We start from the raw sequence: 26,065 nt of genomic DNA on the forward strand, positions 1-26,065 counted from the left end.
TTCTAGCACCTTATGATACATAGAAATTAATGGCTGAGTTAGAGTTGGATTTAAGTCCATTTGCGCCATATAAAAATGACCCAGGCAAGTAACTCACGCCCTTTAGAGATGCATCTGGTTTTGACATAAACCCAAATTTAGTTTTCAGTGTAGTTCACTATGATAATCTAAAATATCACAATATTTACTATCAGTGACGCTGTGTTCTTCTGATCTGGTGGGTCCTCCGCTGCCTCTATCAGCCTGGAACTGCTCTCCTCTATCCTGCTAAGGGCTGGACTATGAGGCAGCAATATTGTTCATTCCCCATTCCCTAATCCCCTATGAACTTCCCATTTGCATGAATCGGAAATGTACAGGAGAAGGGCAGTGACAGGGCAGTATAAAAAAGATGAATGTTAGACGCAGGAAGGAGAGGAGAGCTACACTGAATCATTAAAGACATTGATGGATCTACCAGATCAGGAGAAAACTGCTTCACATATAAAACACCGTGGGCCTCAGTTATGAAGCCACAAACAGCCAAGACACAAAACATTTTTTGCCATGGCAACATTTGTGCAGGATCAGAGGCTACAGTGGCCCATTAGAGGAGTTTTGACGAATTCATTGCAAAGTACAGAATACCCATGTTTTACAGAGCAAAAGCCAGATTTCAGTGAGATTGCTTACCAGATAAAGGAGGGGAGCAGGGTTATATTTACTGTGCAATCAGTATTGGCAAAGTAAAGTATTCACTTTCACATGTAATTACTGTCTGGCTTTCTGAAACCATTGTATACTTCTTCCTGACAGGGCCACCATTTGAAGGGTGCCATCGGCTCCACCACCCTGACCTTTTTTTTTTCAAATATACTGAACTGCTCCCTCCATTAGTGGGGCCCTGGGAACTAGATGCTGATATATTTTCCCCCAGGGTTCCAGCATTTTTACCAGGGCTCCACCATTACTGTATGCACAGCCTGTGGGGTGTGACTGCATGGAACATTAAGAAGCCACAATCTAAGAGATTCCAATATCCTCAATGGAATGGCCCAGGGTCATTCCTGCTCTCCGGTGTAGGATGTGATGTGAAATGTAGAATATTGTTGTGTGCATGTTAATCAGTGAGAATATTCATGTACCAGTATGCTGCAAAATATTTTATTGAATGTCCAGAAATATCTAGCTGTCATAAATTATATCTGGGCAGCACAGTGGCTTAGTGGTTAGCACTTCTGCCTCACAGCACTGGGGTCATGAGTTCAATTCCCGACCATGGCCTTATCTGTGTGGAGTTTGTATGTTTTCCCCGTGTTTGTGTGGGTTTCCTCCGGGTGCTCTGGTTTCCGCCCACACTCCAAAAACACACTGGTAGGTTAATTGGCTGCTATCAAAATTGACCCTAGTCTCTCTCTGTCTGTGTGTGTGTCTGTGTGTGTGTGTGTTAGGGAATTTAGAGTGTAAGCTCCAATGGGGCAGGGACTGATGTGAGTGAGTTCTCTGTACAGCACTGCAGAATCAGTGGCGCTATATAAATAAATGGTGATGGTGATGATGATGATGATGTAATATTTATTGTATAAAAAGCATGCACTTATCCCAACATCAAAGGAAAAGTCTAGGCTTAGCCTCTTGGGGCTAATTGGGAAAGCAAGTGGAGGGGAATGAGAAGACTACTCCAGCAGGGAACCTATTAGAGTGGAGGACTTTCTGCAAATGCTGCTACTGGAAATGACAGAAGTACACAGTGACAGCAGAGCTGCCATGTTACAGGTGTTACAACAGTTCAACAGAAGACAGCTGGTTTAAGTCAAATGATGCTGAGGTCAGTAACCTAGAATGGAACCCACTGTTAATGAACCATAATGCACATAGATATAGAATAAAAACAAATATGGAATATTAAAGGACTTTTGTCACAATCCCAGGTTCACTGTGTGCCAACTGGCGAGGAGTGCCTCGGAGCTAACTGACAACGACCACTCAACCCACTGGGTTTCCTGGCCAAGCTCAACTCTTTTCTCACCATTATGACTCATTGGTAATGACCACTATTCAGGCAAGTATCTTCAAAACAGAACTGATCTATTTTATGTTTCAGTGAATGGCTGTAACACTTTGACCAACTGGTGTAAGAGAATACTGCAATCAAAGCATGATGCAACGCCAACCGATGAAGCATTACTGTTAACTCCTTTCCTGAAGATAATCTTATTGGTAGCTGCACAATAATCTGCTAAGTCCTCCTACTAGCCAAGTCCAAGGTCACCCAACTTTTGGTAGGCACACACCCACGGCACAATTCCAGTCTACCAGTGGCTGTACAGAGACAAGAACAGAGGCAGAGTACATTGACAAGTTGGGCATGTATATCATGATCATTTTATATATATATATATATATATATATATATATATATATATATATATACCGTATTTCCCCATGTATAAGACACACCTTTTTCCCAAATATTTTGGGTCTAAAACCTGGGTGCGTCTTATACAGGGGTAACGGGGATCCAGGAGGAGGAGGGGGCAGTGGTACAGCGGTATACGAGCATCCAGGAGAAGGGGGCAGAGGTACAGCAGAAGGGGGGGTTAAGGAAGAGTGTGCTCTGTGATCAGAGCAGCCGGGTAGCACACTCTCCCTGCAGGTCCGTTTGGCAGAGACAGACAGGGAGAGTGCACTGGCCGGTTGCTCTGATTGTGATCAGAGCAGCCAGCCAGTACACTCTCCCTGCCCTTTTTGACAGCTACCGTAATATTTTTTTTTTTCAAATTTCTGGGCCAAAATGAAGGTGCGTCTTATACATGGGAGCGCCTTATACATGGGGAAGTACGGTATATATATATATATATATATATATATATATATATATATACATTTATCATGACCATGCAACTCTAAATGGCACGCACTGGGACTGTATATATTGGGCATAAGGATGCACATGTGATGTACATAAAGCTGTTTGTAAGTTTGCAAGCTTGTGTGTTTGTAAATACCCAGTCATGTTTTACTACTGTTTTTGTTCCCAATTTGTTTTTTAAGTAAATATTAATAAAGAATAATAATAATAATTATAATAATAATAATAATAATAATAATAATAATATTTGCTGGACAGTTGCTACTGATGTGCACAATATTTAGTTATTCATTTTTTCCATGTCACACTTTCAAAGTATTTACTTTTTCACTGCACTGCATATAGATCATTACGTATATCCTTTTTGCAGTGGCATGACTGTAAGCCTTTCTTGTCTCAACAGTTGAAGTTTGAAGTTCAAGGAACACTCTGGAAAAATTATTATAAGTTGCCAGGTCTGAACTTCCTGTCTACGGTTCCATTTTTAGTAATAAAATGGACTGTAATTAAATAATTAAATACTGCCAACATATTCTGCAGCACTCTTCAATCAGGGAGATACATGTTAGCATGCAATAGCAAAACAAGGGATTTAGTGGAACAGAAAGATAGAGCACCTTGCTTGTATAAAGAATGTATGGCGAACTAAGCAAAGTTCACTGGTGTTTTTTTATAAACATTTGTGGTAGTGTTACTCTCACTCTAGAGGGAAACACGCACATTTGCAAGTGTGTTTGTTTCAGGTTCAAGTAATAGATCCCCTCACCCTAATTCCTAGGGCTCATCACCAGCCTTTTCGGTGTTACTCGTCAGCAGAAGAAAATAGGAATGCAGAATTTGCACAGTTTGTCTTCGGAAATTGAGTGTCCTGTTAATTCCAGGAAGTGCATGTTTTTTCCTTTTCCTATATCCAGTAGTGAAAAAGTGAAACTTAAAATAAATGGATATTTCAACTGTACCTCCCTCTTAAAAAATGTGATGATTTTACATTACTTGTAGAGAATCAAAGGTTATTGGCTGGTTCCTGACCTTTGATTGCAACATTTATTGTTAACGACTGGTGAAATCCTTTCTGTATGTTCCTTTGTATTGGAAGACTAAAGAGAGATATTCTTGTGTAGTCAGTAAAATAGCACAAAATGGAATGAAATAAAAAGGCAGCTAAATCTAACACACAAATAGACCCAGATTTCCTAGATAGAAAGAAAATAAGGTTTATATTTTATTGCTGCACTCTTGTCTCATATGAATTAATATTAAAAGCTTTAAACAAAGTATAATTTTGTTAAAATCAGAAAGTCTTCTTTATTGTCAGTGATGTATTAATTGAACATTAAAGTAAAAAGTGAAGAAAATGAATAATCATACCTTAGTACTGATATATACTGTATGATTCTATAGGATATTTTAATGGGAGCTACATATTGAATTTGTCGCCGTTAATGTGTTAATAATTTATTACATATCAGAAGATGTCTTAGTTGTAGAAGGCTTCTTATTGGGTTATTTCACATTGTCGTGCTTCTTTCTTGTATCGTGTACTCATACGGATTGTTTTTATAACAATCCTTTATTGGTATATTGGAACTAAAGTGGTTTGAGCTCTTTTACCTATAGGGAATTTTATAGCAGTGAATTAGTTATTAAATTATTGTATGGGAATAAATATAAAGTTGTGTCTGTTTGCTGTACTGATGTTTCACGCCTTTCTCTCTTTTGTCCTGTGTATCAATCTTAATTATTTATTTTATTGTATCAAAGTTGTTTGATAATATTCATGTTCTATTACATTCTCACTGGTCTCTTAATTCTGTTCAGGAACAGACACATGGGGCTAGATTTACTAAGCTGCGGGTTTGAAAAAGTGGGGATGTTGCCTATAGCAACCAATCAGATTCTAGCTTTCATTTATTTAGTACCTTCTTCAAAATGACAGCTAGAACCTGATTGGTTGCTATAGGCAACATCCCCACTTTTTCAAACCCGCAGCTTAGTAAATCTAACCCATGATCTTTGTCTGTTAGTGTATATGTTTAAATGGATTTTTTTTTTATAACCCCGGTTTATGGAGATTTAGTGATACTAAACTGCCTTTATAACAATAATTTATTCTCAGCAGTTTGTTTTTTTTGTTGCATATTTTATATACTGATTTTCCCCACACAGTAAATTGTAGTGCTTGTGGGTTTGGTGAGTGTTAGTAGATTGTCCAGCTCTTCATTGACACTGATAGGTTTTCTGTTGCTGCCAGTTAATGTACTGGCTATACTTGTTCACACTATATTACAGGTTAGATCTATAACTTAATCTAACCCGCCCTTTGCTCTGTTTCTAGAGGCACATTTTACTCCTGGACTCCATATAGTAATTTCGCATCTCATTACGATATTGTATTTAGACGTTGGTGTGCAGTGAAATGCAGCACACGTCTCAAAACTTGAGAATTATTTGTAATCGGTGTTTGAAGTTGGCTTGTACATGGTGATTCGCCATGTGCTACTTCTCCTACTTGTATTCACTGTAAAACTATCAAATTACATTCACTTATATTTTCAATACCAGCCCTTCTAAACTTCATACTGCTAAATCCCCACAGGAAAATTTTTTTGTTATCCGCAAGAATTCATCTTAATTTGTAATCCAAGGGAAATGTTCTTTATTTGAAATCCAATTGGAATTCTTCTTAATTTGTAATCCAAGACAGATCTTCTAAATTTCCAATACAAGGGAAATCTACTTGTAACCCATGGAAAAATATACTTCTTGTAATCCATATTATTATTATTATTATTATTATTATTATTATTATTATTATTATTATTTCTACTATCATTACTATTAATGTGCTTCAAAAGGTCCACAACTCCATACATAGGGGGATGAACAGAATACACATTTGCAAAAATATACGTTGATTATATGATACATAGCTAGAATGAGCAAACATCTACAAATTAACAGAGTACATAACAAATCATACTCAAAATAGACATAAATGAGATCAGTAAGCATACATGGGCACAGATAAGCAGAATAATAAATCTATAAGTAATACCATGCTGGGCCCCCTATAATAGATGACATAGCTGAGCGGTTGAGAGGCTGTACCAGTAAGACAAACATATACAAATATCATAATAAAGTTAAACATAAAGTAATGCAATAAGCAAAGCAAGCTTATGCAACAGTTGATTTGTTCCTCTTTGTAAGGCTAGGTACACACTGGCCCGATGATTGCATGAAAAACCTCCAATCAGCCGACATCCGACCGTTTGGTCAGATATTTTGTGAGTATGTATAGTGACACGATGATCTAAAGTCGTCCCATTTGGTTGGTCGTACTGTTTAATATTTTACGACCAAACACCGACCGATCATGTAGTGTGTATGCCCTCGTGCTCACGATCTCCATAGAGATAACAGAATCGGGCTCTTTTCAGTCGATGCCGGCAATGAATGTCCCGGTGAATAAAAGTAGAGTGCTGTAGAAGAAAAATTAATTTGTTTGTTCTGAGACACAATGTTTCGTTTCAGAGTCACAGAAGCTAATGAAATTCGTTAGGCCATTTGAATAGCTTTGACAAGGCTGTTTTAATCAGTGTTACAATGTAGCAATAATGAATCAATGAATATTGTGCTAACATTCTCTGAAGGCTAGAGGACCAGATGAAGGAACAGATGAAGAGCACAGATCTGAAGGTAAATTGTGTCAGTGTGTATCCATGAATCGCCAGACTGATTGGACCTTCAATCGTAGGTACAATCGTTTGAAATAACACGTTGGTCAGAAAATTCTTCACTGTGTACCTAGCCTAAATGTCAGTATGGATAAGTTTTATGAGTATAACAAAATTACATGGGGAATAGGGTTGAGCACTGTAGGAAGGGCAGGCTATAGGGACAAACTTATGGGGGAATGCATTGGCGTAGCAGAGAGGAGATGTACTGCACTAACTTATTGAATATAGTTATATTCATTTAATCCATATCATGAATGTGTTCAAGATACAGAGAAATATGGAGTGATTGGGTTACTTACGTCAAGATTGGGTAATGGTTTGTTTTTACCTGTCTCATGATCAGAACATTGGTGAGGAGAGCGAGTGTAAACCAAGTGTATAGGATTGGCCACATACTTGTTAATGAGATGGTAAAGTTGTTTCCACAAGGTTTTAGTAAATAAGCCGACATCCTAAAAATTCCTTTAACACAAATTACAGGTGGAGGGGTAAATTTTGTGAAATTCTGGATAAAAACTGAGACCCATCTGTAGATACAGTTCAACCGTGTTTCTACACAATGTATACAGGGAAATACTTGATTTATGTTTTTAAAAATATTTATTAATTTTGAGTTTGATAATTCAGTATGTGTAGCTCCCATTGCTTCATATGACCTATCTTTATCACTTATTTATAATTCGTAATATCCTTATAAAAATAGATATTTGTTTGTTTTTAATCCCGGATACATGTGTCTCAAAAAAATAATGGTTATTAGAGGAAATAATGTTTATGAGAACAAATGTCTAATCTGTAGGTATTTATAGAAATTCTGATTTTTTATTTTTTTTTATGTTAATTAAAGATCTATAAATGGATTAGGTCTACCACCAGCAAACAAGTAGCCCAGCTTATGAATCCCTTTATTGAACCTATAGGACAAAAGGAGATCCTGTATCTGGCTAAAATGGGTAACAAGGATGATGGAATTGAATAATGTTTACCTTGATTTATACTTAACACACATTTTACATAAAAACATCATAGATTTATACTGAGCAATAGGGTTTGATCTTAATGATTAGGATCTAACTGTGAGTTGTCTGTTCCATTTGGACCCATTTTTTATTTGGATATTATACTCACATATAAAATTACGGTTATGGTGAAAAATGTCTTTGCTGTTTAGAATGTTTCATTGTGGACCAGATGGTTCATGTGGGTTTTCTCCAGATGATCCTGGACTTTAATAATGGTTTGGACAAAAGGTTCCATTGCTAAAGAGAAAATTAAGGGAGAGAGGATATCTCTGTCTTGTCCCATTAGCAGTCAGCAGTTCAATCTAAATTTTGTAAAGTTAGTAATTTGCTGCCACCACTTTCTAATAGTATCATTTACAGTTGACTGTGGAATATCCAGCATGGATGAAATTTCACGAACCGTCTTATTGTAAAGGTGGCATCCTATCCCAGTGCCACGCTTAAAGTCACTGAGCTCTTCAGAAGGACCCAATTTGTATCGCAAATATTTACAAACGGAGACTGCATGGCTAGGTGCTTGATTTTATACACCTCTGGCAACAGGTCTGATTGACACACCTCGATGCAATAAATAACAGGTGTGGCCAAATACTTTTGTCCATATAGTGAATATAAACTGTATAATATTATGTTTGAAAGGTTAGGAAGGCTAAATGTATGTGCAGTTAATTTCATATACATTCAATTTCTGCAATGAAAAGGGAGAATTAAGGCAGGGATCTTGTTATGTTGAGAATGAGGTAATATGTTAATGATATGATTTATATTATATATACTCATCTATAAACAGATTACACTGACATGACACACCTGATACACAATGATCACTAAATACAGTCACACTGACATGACCAAGGCGTCACCCCCCCCCAAAAAAAAATGCTATATTTGCTATATTGTTGTATTAAATATAGGTGGTAGGGGCTGGTTGGAATCATCAGGGCTGGCCCTGGTTTAGAGGGGGCGGCCCAACAGTCACTATTGCAGCCTGGCATTAAATCCAATTGCTGTTAGCTGCCAGTCAGTGCAGGCGTGGTTCTTAGTCTGGTCTTGGGAAATAAGCATTACCACATCTCACGAAACGAGACTAAGAAGCGTCAGCTAACAATTGGACTTGCTGACAGATTGCCTCTCCTGTCCCTGATCAATCTGGAGAGGAAAAGAGAGGAACAGGGCATGTTCAATGAGAGGATTGTAAGTGACATGTTCCAGGTGACATGAAATGACAGGAAGTGGAGATATTGAAATGTCTGGGTTGCTGATGAAATGGCTGAAGGGGGTGATGAAATGGATCAGGGGAAAATGAAATGGCTGAGGGGATTTATTAAATGGCTGAGGGGAGTGATGAAATGGCTGAAGGGGGAAGGGATAAAATGGCTGAGGACGATGATAAAATGGCTGATGGGAGTGATGAAATGACTGAAGGGGGAGGGATAAAATGGCTGAGGAGGATGATAAAATGGCTGAGGAGGGTGATGAAATGGCTGAGGAGGGTAATGAAATGGCTGAAGAGGGTGATTAAATGGTTGTAGGGGGTAATGAAACTGCTGAGGGGGTAAGGAAATAACTGAGGGAGGTGATGAAATTGCTGAGGGGGATGATGAAATCACTAAGGGGGGCATTTAAAAAAATAGAGCATCTTTGGGGTGCATGATCTCTGTACTGTGTGTCGATCGCATGAATACCCACTGTATTGTGTGATGGTTACATGAATGTTCTTTGTGGTCTCAGTGGTCACTAGAATGATAAATACTAGTCAGATGGGGCTGGTAGATATTTGTATTTGATTATAGCAACAATTTTTCATATATTGTATTGTCTATATATGGCTGTACTTTTATCAAGCCAATGGATGTTGTGTTTGAACTAAAAAGCCTAATTCACGATTTGTTCACATTTTGCAGTATAATACAATACAACTTTCTAGCCAATTGACAACAAAACTGCAAAAACAAGTAAGAGAGAACTGCAGGTAGTCAAAGCAGCAAGAGCAGGCAAGAGCGAGCGATAGAGGAGTATTCCTATATGTCTGAATGTTCATGAGTGAGTTCCAGATATATGCTGAATGTTAACACATAGCTCCATTGCTGAATACAAATGTAAACATTGGAGGGGTGACTCTAGTGGTGTATTAGTCTATGGTGGCCGGAACTCTTAATCAGTCCCTGGTGGACATTGTGGGATGGAATTTGGTGGTTTATCTTCCTGGTAGGAGAGATCCCACTTAAATACAACTTAATTGTCTTGCAAGTCATAGACATTTCAAGTCCCAGGATATTTTGGAAATGCAAACCCATACTTTATATAGAAATACAGGAAGCAGAGAGAGATATCCTGATAATAATACTATTATGCATATAATGCATTTTTATATATATTTTGCAATCAGAACATTTTACTTCCCTATTGTTTCTCTGCTCACTTCTTGGAAAGGCATATTGGCAATTGATGTATTGTGGAACAAAACAACATTCAATCAGTGTAATAACCATTCTTCCATTTTCCTGTTGGCTGTCAGTTGCATAGAGAATAGCAAATGTTCATTTCACTGTGTCTGTCAAACATGATCTCAGGGTGCATCATGTTTTCTATAACAATTATTCTTCCCTGATTCTACGTAAAACCTACATACTATATGTACTCATGTTTATTTTACCAAACCAGGTATGACAGAAAAATGTGAAACTTTAATACTAGTGCATTGCACTCCTGATAATACAGATTATGTTCTGATATCTGTCATCATCATCATTTATTTATATAGCGCCACTAATTCCGCAGCGCTGTACAGAGAACTCATCTATCCCCCTATATTGAGTAATATGGGAATACTAGTGTTAGTTTAGGAGGACCTTAATGTCCGTGCTGGGGGAGAAAGGAAGGAATGCAATCTTGTGCAGTTTTTGCCTTATGAGAAATGATCCCTAGAAAGTTAATGTTCCATTTATGTACTTTGAGCGGCCCGCCGGCTGTGTTTAGCATGTCTGTCTTGCAATTCTGAGGTCTTGGTTTGAAATCTGCTCAGGGCGCTATCTGTCTGGAATTTATTAATGTACGTTTTCTCTGGATGCTGCATCCGTTTTAATCTACATCCTGGACTCTGCAACCTCTCTGGTGCCACTTGATGTATCACAGTATGGGAAGCAGGTATTAAGATCTTACCTGCCGGACAGACCTCCCACCCATAGAGGTCAGTATAGCAAGGGCATATTCTCCTTCACTAAAATGGCTGACACACACATTCTCCTAAAAACCATCTCCTTTCTTTTCGGACCTATACCTATATATAAGTGTAGTGCGCTAACTGCCTGATATTTGTTTTGTTCCACGGTTTCTGCGTGTAATATCCTGGTTGACTACAATAAATGACCTGGCTTTCTTTGCTGACTACTTTTTCTCCCCCATCTTCGGCTATCCCTTTAATGACACTTATGTTATTCAGTTTGGCAATAACGACCTGTGGAACATCCATACTGACCTATCTGCAATCCAGTCCTCCTGAATCTCTACTGGAGTTGTATACGAGATGGTTCACAACAGCAGATTTATTGGCTACTGGCTAAATTGTTCTTAGTATGTGCACATTTATGTGCCTGTTTTATTGAAATTAGATCATACTTGCCAACTTCTTGTAGTTGACTTCCGGGAGGTGCCAGGGGGAGGTGGGCGTGCGGGGGCAGGGACCCAAAAATCATGTCATTTTGGAACCCCCTCCGTGATGTAACGACACAAATGCATCATTTTACAGCAGGGGCGGGGCCAAATGCTGATCCCCGGAGAATCGCAGCATTTTTGACTCAATTCTGCCCACTTCACTAGGAAGAGGGCAGATGCGGAGAGATTGCCATACATTACCGGGAGTCCGGGAGAACCACCCCGAATCCGGGAGTCTCCCAGACATTCCGGGAGAGTTGGCAAGTATGGATTAGATTGTAAGCTCCACTCAACCAGAGACTGAAATAAAAAAATACACTCTCTCTGATTGTACATTGCTGCATACTGTGTAATAAAAATATAAAATAAATCAAAGATAAAGATAATAATAAAGCAAAAAAGATTGTCACACTTAGTAACTCTATGATCTCTTAGTTGTGCTATTGAACTTGTCAGTTAAACTGTAAATACATAGTGGGAGAGAAAGTAGACTTCCCCTTCAGTGGGTATGTAATCATTTCTGTAGGAAATATTATCTGTGATTCACTGGATTAGCGTAACTTCAACCAAATCCTGTGTGTGCAGAGATACTGATAGCGGGCGGTAACCTGGAAGGATGATTCATGCAAATGGTATTGTGCAAGTCACAAGATACGTGAGCCACAGCAACTGTTTCATAACTTGTTAATCGATTAATGATATATAACGCAATAGCATGTATGATGGTCTTTGGACAAAGAATAAAAAGACTGTTATTTTACAATGTCTTTTAATTATGAATTTTAGAGCTCAATTTAAATCCCGATATTATTCTGAGATCATCCCAAAGATGATTGTTAAGCAGAATCGATTTAATAAAAATACACAAAGATATTTTGGGCACTATTCGTGTTCGGCCGTAGATCCGTGTGTGTGCCGTATCTTGCAAGACATAGCTCTGTGCATGCTGAGAAACGGACCTTACGCCAATGAACGCAACTGCATGCAATTCATGTCACAAAGCAAATGACACTAACGACTACCTACAATTAGAGAGGCGGAACGGGGGATGGAAGGGGCGGATTTACGTTGGCCATTTACAGTAAGGGCATGCCAGCACAGATGCGGCTGAGTCAAGTCCTGGGTCCTCATAAGTCTGCCTGGTTTCAGCTGTATCACCTGCACCAGTTACAGGATCAGGTGTAAGTGCTGACTGAATGTGACTACATGTGTGCATGCCACTAGCTAGCACAGAACATGTGTATGCAAGGATGATTAACTATATAAATGCATTATATGTACAGTATGCATTAAAAGTATCCTGATTTATGTATTTAATGTAAAATATATATATATTTTTTTAAATCCATATTTTTATTAATGATTATACCAGTGGATCCCAAACTATCTCAGTTTGAGGCACCCTTAGGGTCTCCATAATTTTTTCAAGGCACCCGTAAGCCAAAATAATTACCAAGTAGTCCCCTGACTTGCTTACAACTGGCCCTGGCTGTGGCACCCCTGTGAGATCACCGCGGCACCCCAGGGAGACGCGGCGCACAGTTTGGGATCCTCTGGATTATACTGTTATGAGCTGTTATTTTATAACTTACATTTTTAATGCATTCTGATATGACCTTTCATGGAACAGAAGCTTGTTCATAAATTGCAGTCTGCTGTGTGTCTCTACATACGGCAAGTCACATTTAGGCAGATAATACTTTCAAATGGAAACATATCTTGAGGTTTGGATTTGAACACGGTCGGAACTCCGCACAAGTTCCGTGCTGTTTTTTTAAAAAAGCAAGTTGCATGCAAACATGAATCAAGCAAACTTGTTTAGCAAGCACACAACTATTCTTCCTAAAGTAAATAATTACCAAGATTCGGCTAGGAATAGCCAACTCTACCAGTCTAAGACAACATTTTGCTGAAAATCCCAATAATATCCGTTCTGCATTCCCACCATAGGGATTAGTATTACAACTTCATGGCTTCACAGACAGAGCAGTCCTGTAAGGGATAACACTGCAGCATAGGAATGGACTTTAAGTAAATCAGTTCCTGTACGGCTCTAAACCTAGAAAATACTCTCAATATGTCCACCAGCCATAGAAGAGAGCCATAGATAAGATTCAAGCTATGCACTTGTGCTACATCTTTGGAGACTTTGAAATATAAATCAGCATAAAATGAAATTACTTTTTGCATCTGTAAGCAAATCCTTCACCATCCAGGACCTCTGGTTACCAGTAAAGTGATTTCTGCCGAATATCTCTGGAAATATGCAGAACGTTGGTCTTTTGTGACACCCACCTGCCAGATACAAACTAAAGTTTCCACAGAACAACCCATAGGAAGCTCCAAATTTAGACGTACTATCACTCTGTCCTTCCTGGACATCTGCAGATGTTATGGAAACTCAGTTAATAATTATGTATTATTTTTGGTAAAAAAAAAAAAATCAAATGCTCTGCTCCTGTCCATTCAGTCTTGCTGGCAGCAGTGGAGTTGGCTGGCTAGAACTCATGGTGTGTTATGTCTGCCTGCCTTAGTGTGCCACTCCCGAGCAGTGCATGCCCTGCGCCCAAGGTACAAGAATACAAAGTTATTTAATTAGTGATTTGTCTTTTGCAAGCACCTGCTATTCCCCATAGTTGTGTTCAGTGCAGAGAATAGCATATATTTTGCACTACAAGTGATTTGGGGTGTCCAATATTCCCCAGTGTTTTACACTAATTTTTCTGGCTGTCAAAAAAGTCATATTTGTCAGCAGTATCTATATAAGACAATATTTTGCACTACAAGTGATTTGGGGTGTCTACTATCCCCCAGTGTTTTACACTAATTTTTCTGGCTGTGAAAAAAAGTCATATTTGTCAGCAGTATCTATATAAGACAATATTTTGCACTACAAGTGATTTGGGGTGTTCAATATTCCCCAGTGTTTTACACTAATTTTTCTGGCTGTCACAAAAAGTCATATTTGTCAGCAGTATCTATCTAATACAATATTTTGCAATACAAGTGCTTTGGGCTTATTAAAATGGATTCAAAGCAGTCCACATATAAGCAGAATCAGCAAGCAGGTGCTGGCATCAGTCCTGATGGTAGTGTTACCAGTACGTCATCTGGTAAAGCTGATGTAAAAGTACATAGTCTTTATAAATCAGTGAAAAAAAGACACACCCCAAAAAAATGTAGCGTGTTGAAGCGAAAAAGAAGAGTAACTGAGGAAAAGTTAACTGCCGATGAAAAAAAAATTGCCACATGCCATTCTACACACGCAGTGGCAAAGAAAGAATGAGGCCTTCGCCTTTCTCTATTACTGCCAGATCTAAAAATATTACTGAGCCTTCTTCTTGTAAGGTCACTCGTGAGCAAGCAAGACCAAGTAATTTGGAATCTAAATGTGGTGCACAACTACTGTTACGCGGGAAAGCCGAGCTGCAAGAAAACAGTAAGGCATTAGAGGATAATGTATGCTCTGAATCAGAAATAACACCAATCCCTGTGGAGAGTACATCCAGCAGTGGAATGTATAATCGTGAGCATTCTATTAGTGTACCCATAAAGAAGGGTCCTTTCAGCTGCCACCAAACTACCTTGGTCCATTTATTTTTTATATTGTTCAGTCTATGCAGGCTGCTTTTTTTTTCTATTCAACTACAAGTGGAGGGCAGGGGAGGTCATAGACAGCCACCAAACTACCTTGGTCCATTTATTTTTTATATTGTTCAGTCTATGCAGGCTGCTTTTTTCTATTTAACTACAAGTGGAGGGGGAAGGGGGGGCTATAGAGACAGAAACCAAACTGTCTTTGTCCATTTCTTTATATATTTAACTATAAGTGTAGGGTGTAATATACACCCAAAGACGATGGCTGCATTGCCAATAGGCTAAGATGGAGAGGAAGACAATCAGGTTTGTGTGCAGAATTAAGGACGGCCTACCAGGGATTAAACTGTTTTCTTCCTAATTTATTAGCTTTAGAATTACCTAACTTATCCAAGAAACAGGTGGAGCACCAGATTCGGTTATTTAATGCCCAAAAATATTGATTTTTCAACAAAATTGCAAAACAAAACCAAACAAAACCAAAACCAAAACCAAAACACGCAAGGGCGGTTTTGCAAAACCAAAACCAAACCACAATGCTAATCCAGATCCAAAACCAAAACCAAAACACGGGGGTCAGTGAGCATCTCTGCTATAAATCTACTTTTCCTTTTATTGCATATTTGAAATGTGGAATGTTGGGAAGACATCACGTTGTCATGAGGACAAGTCAGAAGTACAATTGCATTGGATATGAACTCATTGAACATTTTGGATTAGAACATTTCATAACATATTGTTATATTGCACTGCTTGTGTATTTTTCTATTTATATATTCGTTTTAAGGTGTAGCACCCAGCGTTGTGTACTGCTTTTCTGTTTATTAGATTTCAATGAAAGAGTCAAAGCTTAATCTGGAAAATACAGATATTGCGTTTAAGTATAATGCAATTACAGGACCCTGGATTCTGTCATCTGTATTATACTGAGATGCGTGATGCAGTAGGAAAGGTCTTTGAAACTACATACAGACACTATTGACTACTCCACAATTACAGAGGGAACATCCTTAATAACTTTAGTCATCGGTATTAAGGAACTGCAGAATATACTAGGAGTGAAAGTCACTATCTAGGTCACTTCTCTTTCTTTCCTTCTGAGACTGGGTTTTAGTTATATTGGGCCTGATTCATTAAGGAAAGTAAAGCAAAAAAATGAGTAACTTTGAACCTAGAGAAAATCATGTTGCAATGCAAGGGGTGCAAATGAGTTTATTATTTTGCACATGAGGAAAATACTGGCTGTTTTTTCATGTAGATGTAAATACTTGATAGCTTTATTTTTACACTGACATTTAAAGTTGATCTAAGACATACCCCAACTATAAATCCGTCCCCACATTTTAAATTCATCCTGCCCCCCTCCAATATAACATGGTTTTGCCAAGGTTCAAAGTTATTCATTTTTTTCCCTTAATGACTCTGGCCCATTATATATAACAGTGATCTCAATTAATAGGATACTATTCAGTGTCAAACTGCACTGCCACCTTAATAATATAAAAGTGACTGCAATACATTTGCAGATGCTTTTCCTCTCAATTAAACTTGTTTATATAAATGGAGAAATTCTGATCTTGTGAATTATGAGAGGATAAGCCAGATCCATAGGTATAAACTGAAGCACAATAGTAATCCCTGATTTATAATGAGAAATAATTATCAGGGTTCCTAATATGACCATAACTAAAATTGCTTATATTTGAGATAACTAAAAATTCTTATATTTGAGAGGACAATTTGTTATTATAGGCATTTGGCATGAAAGGAAGTTATTAGCAACTCTCGTACGTTCTTTAATTCACTAACTTATCACATTTTTTTAATAACTTTATTTATAAAATACAAACACACAATGTATACAAAGTAAAGAACCAAAGTAGGCCAGAAGAGGTGACAATGTATACGTCTGGAAGGGGCTGTGTGACAGCCTGAGTCTTTAGACGGAAGAACGTATAAAAAGGATAACAGGTAGGCAAATAAAATACACGTTCATTTAGATGGCCTGAAATGTACCAAAGTAATGAAAAGTAAAGTAATACAAAACAAAGTAATGCAAAGCAATACAAAACCATAAAATGAAATGTCGGAGTGAACACATCACACATTTTAATCAATTGCCTGTTTTCTCTTGATGGCTACTTTTTAAAGGATATCTAATAAAAGTTCAGATTTTAATGTAGGGAATTTTAATAATTGATGTTAACAGATTACTGCAAAAAATAAAACTGGGTTGTTTCCACCCAGTACATCCTGTTTTCTTATTTAATCCTTCTTAAGAAAGATACTAATGGTATTTTGTCAATTCAGCCTACTTTGTCTTCTTCATGTTAACATAAAATGCTAATAAACTGATTCACACAAGAAATTAGGAAATAGGTTCCAAGAAACCACGCATGGAACAGGTCAAGAGGAGAATGCCGTATCATCACAATCATAGGCTGGTGTATTAAAGCCAATAATAGTGGACATCAGAATTTAGCTTAGGGAAGCAAAGTTGGGACTGGGAGTTCCTGTTTGCTTTCATGCCCCACGTGACAGGATATTTCCTTATCATTTAGAGGCCACAACTTTCCCTGGATGTCGCAGTCTTTGAAAAGTCAAGGATCAGTTTGGTGCTCAGACTTCTGCGACCGGAGACTTTAAACCTGCACTGTTTCTTTAAAAAAACCCTGACAGAATATATAATGAGATATTTACAATGACTGCCTCAATTCTTCTCATACTTCTATATTTAATCCGCCCATCACTTCAGCTGGGTGAGTTACCTGCAACCTACTTTTACTGCAGTGTTGTGTTGTACTTTTTGTGTTGTGTTTACAGGTATGCATGTGCCACAAACAACACAACAAACTAAATGATATATAAAAAAGAACAAAAGGTGGACGCTATTCTAACTGTATGGCGTGGTTCAGCCCGACGCTGGTGGGAGCTAATAGAAAAACGCGTTTATTTAAACGTATACATCTGAGTCAAAAGAGGGTAAATTGGGAGGAACAGTAGCTTAAATATGCCAATTTTTTCCTAAATTATGGGTAATTGAACCACCTTCCACTATTTTTGTACTTAATGCACTGTCACAATTTTCTTATATTCTACTTTTTTACCTAGAGTAATTGCAGCAACACCTGCTTTATTTTAAAGATGAGTGTTTAGCTTTAAAGAGAACATGTCGCCGGGCCCTCTGTTTTTTTGTTTTTTGTGTTTTTTTTTGCAGTATGCACTTTTTTGCAGAATTCACTGCATTGACCAGCATGTGTGACTTTAATGATTACCACAACTCAGCAACTTATCTCATAAAATTGTTGCTTAAAATGAAAATGATTTCTTTTGAACAATGACTGTTGGCTTTACACGTCTGATGAAGTGTCTAATTTGTGGTTTGCACATAGGGAAAGTGGCAGCACATTTTAGTTTCATAATAATAATTACTGTCTTTGCGGTCAAGTCATTTACTGAAGCTGCGGAAAGTACCTGCTTGCATTGTTAACGAAGTTAGTGTTCTTTATGTTGCATTAACATTATTATTTCATTAACTTGTACACACATGCAGTGATTTTCCCAAGTACAACACAAGTGTACTGCTAGACAATTGAATTCATTACGTGGGTGGGTTTAATCCATGCATGCTGTGTTCTGCTGGAGGAGATGTGTGAGAAGTATGGGACACTAGTGATCATAATTTAAGAAGTGTCATTTTCTTGCATCCACAACAGTCCTTATTTAAATGAAGACACTTAAGTGCACGGATGATGTTTTCTATCACAGTGCACTGTGTTTTTCTATAGTGGAAGTGAAACAAAGCACAGGATGGGCGGATTAAAACCACCCATAAGCATGATTTTACTATCAGCACTGACAGCAGATAGAAAAGTAAGACCCTGGTTTCAGCTGGATTAGACCACCAACTAAATTTAACTATGGAACAATTTTTTTCCTCTAGTTAAGAGCCCGTGTCAAATATTTATGTATCCAAAATGTTTTAGGTTAGTTAAATATGTTTTTATTTTCCAAGGTCACTCAGTTTGGCATCATGCAAACAGTGGTACATGCTATTTTTGACATATTAATTCCAGGACTGTCAATTGCAAGCTCTTTAGCCAAATGTAATCATTACGATACATGCTGCTGTTCATTGACTTTAATAACTCCCTGTGATTTGTGCTCTCTGTGATTTGTGCTTTAAAAGGCTAGGATGGTTAACAAATATGAAAACAATTTGGACATCATTTAGAGTTCTGCTACAGTGGGACAAATTTAAAATGTACGGACAGATTAAGAGGGAAGTGACAAGTACTAGCTGAATTATAGATTGCAGTGTGAAAATTAAGTTTCCCAGTATGCAAAACCAGGCAGTATTTCCCTGCATACAAAAAAACATTAAAATAAACAAATGCATTTGCACCCCTTGTATAAATTGGCACCGATTGTGTGAACTTTAAGCAAACTTGGATGTTCTACAATGGTTACTCAGTTAATATAGTGTGATAATCACACATCCTCTTGGAAATACTAGGCACGTAATTAACACCCCCAGCATATTGTCTAACATATATCATAAAATGATTATCACAATGAAACACATTTACCACATTTTGATCAATCATGTAAAACAATAATTTTTCGCTGCAAATTGGTTTTAATGTTAGTATGGTATATTATTAGTGCTGTTTGTGGACATAAAACTTAATAGAAGTTTAGTGACTTTGTATGATGCTTTTTCATTAACCACAAATTAGTCACTTCTCACGTTTTACATGGAAAGAAGCGATGATTCAAGTTACATCAAGAGGAAGGAAATATAGATTCAACTTTTAAGAATAATGACTAATCTTCTATTACAGTTCTATTAACAATTATCCCTACATAAAACTACAGTGATATATTCGTTATGTTTCAGTTACCTACACTAAATGTCAGTTACATAGCAACATCTTAAATTCTTACTTTCATTAGCAAAATATGTAATACATTGGAGAACTTCAGATATAAAGTAACATTTATGCAGTTAGGATAATTAATTTGTTACCAAAGGGGATCAGAGTTCTGGCTGTTCCCAATATTCTTCTCTTACTAGTTCTACCAATGAACTAACATAATATGTTAGTAACTATGACTGTGTTGCCTTATTACAATCCACAAGGACATTTCTTACAAGGTGCTCATCTTTACAGAGTGTCCTTCTAGTCATTTTGAACGGCGGTGAGACAGATATACAGGAATCTCTCTGTGGTTTAAACTGTTAAACTCCATGGAGTAGCACTGTGGCTCAGTGGTTAGTACTTCTGCCTCACAGTACTGTGGTCATGAGTTCGATTACCAACCATGGCCTTAGCTGTGTGGAGTTTATATGTTCTCCCCGTGTTTACGTGGGTTTCCTCCAGGTGCTCAGGTTTCCTCCCACACTCCAAAAAAAAACATACTGGTAGGTTAATTGGCTGCCATCAAATTGACCCTAGTCTGTGTGTGTCTGTGTTAGGGAATGTAGACTGTAAGCTCCAATGGGGCAGGGACTGATGTGACTGAGTTATCTGTACAGCGCTGCAGAATTAGTGGCGCTATATAAATAAATGATGATGATGATGTGGTAACAATGCCAATTTGTTTCACAAATGAAGTTGAAATGTCATTTTAATCCATAAATAAAGGACCATTTAGCTGTAAACCACAAGTAGAAGCAGTACATCTGTGAGCCTCAAATATCAAGATGCACAACTGTAATCTACAAGTAGAAATAAACTACAATCCAGAAGTAGCTGCTGCGATCCTTTGGGTGCAAATTGGAACAGTTCAGTCTTCAGATTACATATTTCTTTCATCATCATCATCATCATCATCATAATCAGCAGCAGCTATTTATATAGCGCCACTAATTCTGCTCACTCACATCAGTCCCTGCCCTATTGGAGCTTACAGTCTAAATTCCCTAACATACATACACACAAAGAGACCGAGAGAGACTAAGGTCAATTTAATATCAGCCAATTAACCTACTAGTATGTTTTCCTGTAAAACACACACAATGGGTATAAGTCATAGCTGTACATGGCTGTACTTATCTTATAGGCAAAGTTGCCAAATGCGTAGGGTATTACTGTACAGAAGGGAGAAAATAAATGGTTTTATTTTAATTCTGTTTGCTTTTTCCTTTTAAATAATTACTCACAATGCATTGGCCAGCACTAGCTGTATATATAACTCTGCAGCTGCGGCTAACTGACTTATAGTCATTATATATATATAGCCAAGACAAATATAGTCACAGTGCAATTGAAGGATGAAATCCCACACATTACATTTCTTCTCAGACTCTTCATTTATCACTGATTTCTACTGGTTAACATTACACAACATTCTAAACTGTTACCAACTGTAAGTGCCTTGTTCTATGTGATATATACCGCTATATAGTCTAGACACATACTGGCTCACGGCTGCCTCTAGTGGTTTGAGACGCCCTAGACAACTATCCATGTGTAAATATTCCCCAAATCGTTGGCTTAGCTGGGCGACACAGAGCATTTGTCAGACTCCATGAGCTGTTATGTCTGGGGATGACGGGAATAATGTAAGACAAGGGAAGGGTAACAGACTTGTCCCCGCTCCCCCAGTTTCTGGTACTCGCACTGATGTCGTCTTTAACGGCACCTAGCTAGAAACAGTCCTGATTAGCACTAAACCATAATCATCATGGATGATCTGGAGATTACCAGACCATTTTTGGAGAGCAATGTTGAACCCAGTGTCAGAAAGCTGGGTGTTTATTGATGACCACAAATGAATTAAAAAAGCAATTAAAGATAAATATACAGCCTGCAGCGTTCCTGCCGTGGCTGCCTAAGATGGGTATTTGGAATGTCACCCACAGACCTTAAATACACAGATATAACAAAAATAAGATAGCATATCTGGGCTCTACCCAATAGACCGCAACCTATGAAAGTTGTTTAGAGATAGAAATGGAAACAAGTTCACAAATGTCCAATGCCTTTTTTTTCAGTCCACAATTGGTGGGTTTGTTTCCTTTATACTGTCAGTATCGAATCCATCTTGGAGGTACTCATATTCATTTCATATGGTAGAAATATGTGGAAAAAAAAATAAATGACGGTGCAATAGTGTATTTATTAGACAACCAAGAAAACTACACATAAAAACACAGAAATTGATATGACTCTCCAATGCCAGGTATTGGCAGACTGCCGGATTTGGCCAATGGTGAAGGCTTGTAATAAAGTTCTTTTACACAGAGGGCCCACATGCTGTGATGAGAACTCTGAAAGGTCCAGGCAGTCAGTCCTAAGCTGGAGATAAGATGGCCGACGCGTTTCAACCTCACATAGGTCTTTATCAAGGCATATCATATCAGTCCAGCTAGGCCATTATTTATAGTGTCATACTCAGTCATGTGACTGTCTCAACCAAATGTCACATGATCGCTAAGACTAACATAGCAACAGTGTATGATAATCATATGAAACATACATAAAAAAAAAAATGTTGGTAATGTATTCACAACTTAAATTTGTAGGTTAAGAATGTACAAGTTAAAAATTCTTCAATGGTCCTTATTTCCTCTTGGATCCGATCACATGATAGTGTCTAAACCAATCAAAGAACAGTTACAAAAACATATATCTGTGTCGTTCCTGCGCACATGTTCAGGTACTACGGTACCCCAACATTGCAGACTTTCCTGCTTACCTCTACAGAATCTGCAATGTTACATCGCTGAAGAGTGCACTGGCGTCCATTCTGGACGCACTCTGTGGCACATTGCGTAGAACTGAATTAGCCCCATGGAAGCCCCATTGGCACTAAAATTAGTTATCACCAGCAGCATGTTTTAAAATCATACTCCTAGCTGAAACCCCCTCTGTGCATATCTCTCATTGACGGTGTCCTATCCATTGTTACTTTGATGTAAGATGTACCAGCGGTAACTGTTCGTCCCAGAAGTCTTTGTGGTATACTTATAATATTATAGGGCTTGTTTAATAGTATGGTGTATCTCGTTGGTTACTGTGTGCTAGAGAGCATGTATGAAAATAGCCCTTATATGAAATTTATCCTATTAAAGCTCACTGTTCACCCTGCCAACGGCAAACAATTTATTAACAAACAATCATCTTGTTTTTCAGACTCTGACACATTTTTAATCTACAATGAAGAGCACAAGAAATGTTTAGAAGCTGTGAATTCTGTCATCTCGGCTGTTACGTGTAAAGAGAGTAGTAACTCCCAAAAATTCCGGTGGATTTCTAAACACCAACTTATAAATGTAGAATCCTCACTATGCCTGGCTGCAGCATCAAAGAAAGACCAGGCCTTAGTAACCTTATACCAATGTGACGGTACTAGTGAGCTCCAGAAATGGGATTGTAAAAATGAGACTTTGTTTGGAATCCAAGGAGACACTCTTCACTTGAACTACGGTAACGCAAAAGAAAAAGTTATTCTTTATAAAGGGACAGGATTTTGGAGCCGATGGAAAATCTTTGGGACGCCAGATGACTTATGTGTTAAGGCCTATGAAGGTAAGGAGAATATATGTTATATCCAGGTACGCACTCATACGCACTCATTCTACTTTATTGAAAGTGGTCTATGTTGAGTGTATTTATAACATGAAACAGTGATGGAGAGAGATGGTAACAAAATGTAAAGTGATAATAAACTGCAGACATTGGTAAATACTTTAAAACTCATCACATTTTAAACATCCAGACGTATCTTTACTCCTCTTTAGCTCTTCAACCTATTGGTTATACCATTGCTGTTGTGAAAGGTGTCAGCGGTGTTAGGTGGATGTGAAGCCGCAAACGCTTTTAACTTAAACAGGTTGCTGTTTATTGAACTTGGTAACACTTGATGCAGGTACTCACAGCTAGTAGTTTTGCAGTACAGCAGCAATCAGGCAATACTGTTATATGCAGTGTCATGCAGGTTACTTCACATACAGAGATATATGGAGGCAATTTGTTCGGATGCTGCAAGTCCACGCAGTCAGGGCCATCTTAACAACATTATGGGCCCCTGGGCAAAGCAGTGCACCAGGACCCATATATATATATATATATATATATATATATATATATATATATATATATATATATATGTATATATATATATATATATATAAATATTAACTTACCTTTCAATCGCCTTGTTCTTCGAGTCCGATTACCTTCTCTTCTTTTTTCTGAGTCGTCGCTGTTCTCCGCTCCTCCATGCTGTGCTCTCAGTGAATGTCAGGCGTGATGACGTTATCACGCCCGACATTCACTGCGAGCGCAGCACGGAAGAGGAGACCAGGAGCCAGATCACTACCTGACCTGACCACCTAGTGACCGCAAAAGGTAAGCATTTTTGTTATTTTCATCCTGCCTTGGGCCCCCTTGCCTGCTGGGCACCCGGGCACCTCCCCATCGTGCCCAGTCGGAAACACGGCCCTGTGCGCAGTATGTTATTATTGTGGCAGACTCCTCTCTTATATAGTGTTATACTGTGGGGAGAAAGCCGAACTTCCGGTTTGCACATCTCGCACATGCGCATTCAGGACGCTAGACAGCCCGCCTACACTAGACCACCGCGGACTTGGGCAGCAAATAGAAGATGGAGCATAGCATTCCTATTCTAACTAGAGATGCTCGGGCTCGGTTTTCTGAAAACTGTACCCACCCGAACTTAGGAGATCCAAGTAGGCTCGCGAGCCGGCTCGGTACTTTCGCGAGTCCTCGGATCTGAATGGAGGCAAAACGTCATTGTTGCGTTGTCGGATCTTGCGGGTTTTGGATTCCATAAGTACCTCCCTCCCTAGGAGATCCAGTGCCATTGCTCACACAGAAACAAGGGTAGCAGTGTTCTTGTCACTGTCCAGTCTCCAGTGCCATTGCTCAGTGCCATTGCTCACACAGAAACAAGGGTAGCAGTGTTCTTGTCACTCTCCAGTCTCCAGTGCAATTGCTCAGTGCCATTGTTCACACAGAAACAAGGGTATCAGTGTTCTTGTCACTCTCCAGTCTCCAGTGCCATTGCTCAGTGCCATTGTTCACACAGAAACAAGGGTATCAGTGTTCTTGTCACTCTCCAGTCTCCAGTGACATTGCTCAGTGCCATTGCTCATGCAGAAACAGGAGGGGTAGCAGTGTTCTTGTCACTTGACAAAATTTGACTGGAATTTACTGGAAACTAATGTTATTGAGGTTAATAATAATGTAGGAACAAAAACATCCAAATTACGTGATTTTAGCAAAAAAAATAGGGATTTAAAAAAAAAAAAATAGGAATCCAAAACCAATTTTTTGTGTGATTCATTTTAGAGTAAGAAGCAGCAAATGATAGGAGCACAGTCCACTGCTTAACATTTAAAGATTTTTTTTATATATATATATAAGCAGCTATAAGTTATGCTTTATACAGATTTTTATTTTGTTGGGGAAAGAAGAATTCCAAAATAAATCTACATAATTCAAAACTTTTTGAAGGTTGTCTCCATCTATCCGTCTGAGGTTTTCAAGTAATGGGTACAGTATAAGCTTGTATAGTTTATTTAATGGCACAAGAATTTGTGTGAATACGTGGGGAGTATTGTAATGTGACACAAAGTAATAACATAACTCTTTAAAAGTGCAAAAAGTACAGCTCTGGTAACGCCTAAAGCCTTCCCCAGTCCAAGAAACCAGCCGCAATCAGCCCAATTATTTACTCAAGCTCAAATCCAATTTTTGATGAGCTCCTCATCTTGTCAGGGGCTATACGCAAAACTGTTCAATATAATGAGAGCAATGCTCTGGCTATCAATATGGAGTGATTATACACACTCACACTCACTGTAACTTTTGTACTGTTCTCTGAATCTGTACGTCAGAAGAAAATAATCAAAATGGGGAATGGCCTTATTTCAGCCCAGGATTTGCGGAAAAGCCACATTAGACAAGCTTGCAGATGTTGCATTCTGCTTGTTATTGTTGTTGTATATTATGAATTTACTCATTGCCTGATATCAACATATAAATCTGGTTGAATGACTGTGGAGTTATTTCCATATTCTTCTTTTTTAAAGAGAGAATGCTTTGGGGACTTGGACAGTGGGGGCTCCAGCAAGAGGAGCAAATGTGAGTGGAGATTGGGACATTTGTGAGGGTGTATTAGTGTAAACAGTATCATCATGGATAAGGTCACCTCTATAAAAGAGATAA

At 38.2% G+C, this 26,065-nt stretch overlaps 1 protein-coding gene across 1 annotated transcript in view; it reads left to right on the forward strand.

Moving 5' to 3' along the window:
- The first annotated feature begins 17,411 nt into the window (after positions 1–17,411).
- MRC1 (mannose receptor C-type 1) overlaps positions 17,412–26,065 on the forward strand; it is a 96,999-nt gene continuing 88,345 nt past the window's right edge. The window contains exons 1-2 of the mRNA XM_075211918.1: positions 17,412–17,623; positions 23,006–23,401. Of these exons, the coding sequence (XP_075068019.1) occupies positions 17,566–17,623; positions 23,006–23,401 (454 nt within the window). The 5' untranslated portion in view covers positions 17,412–17,565. The remainder of the gene's footprint in view (positions 17,624–23,005; positions 23,402–26,065) is intronic.

Source organism: Mixophyes fleayi, chromosome 5, assembly GCF_038048845.1.
Source record: "Mixophyes fleayi isolate aMixFle1 chromosome 5, aMixFle1.hap1, whole genome shotgun sequence".
Taxonomy (NCBI): domain Eukaryota; kingdom Metazoa; phylum Chordata; class Amphibia; order Anura; family Limnodynastidae; genus Mixophyes; species Mixophyes fleayi.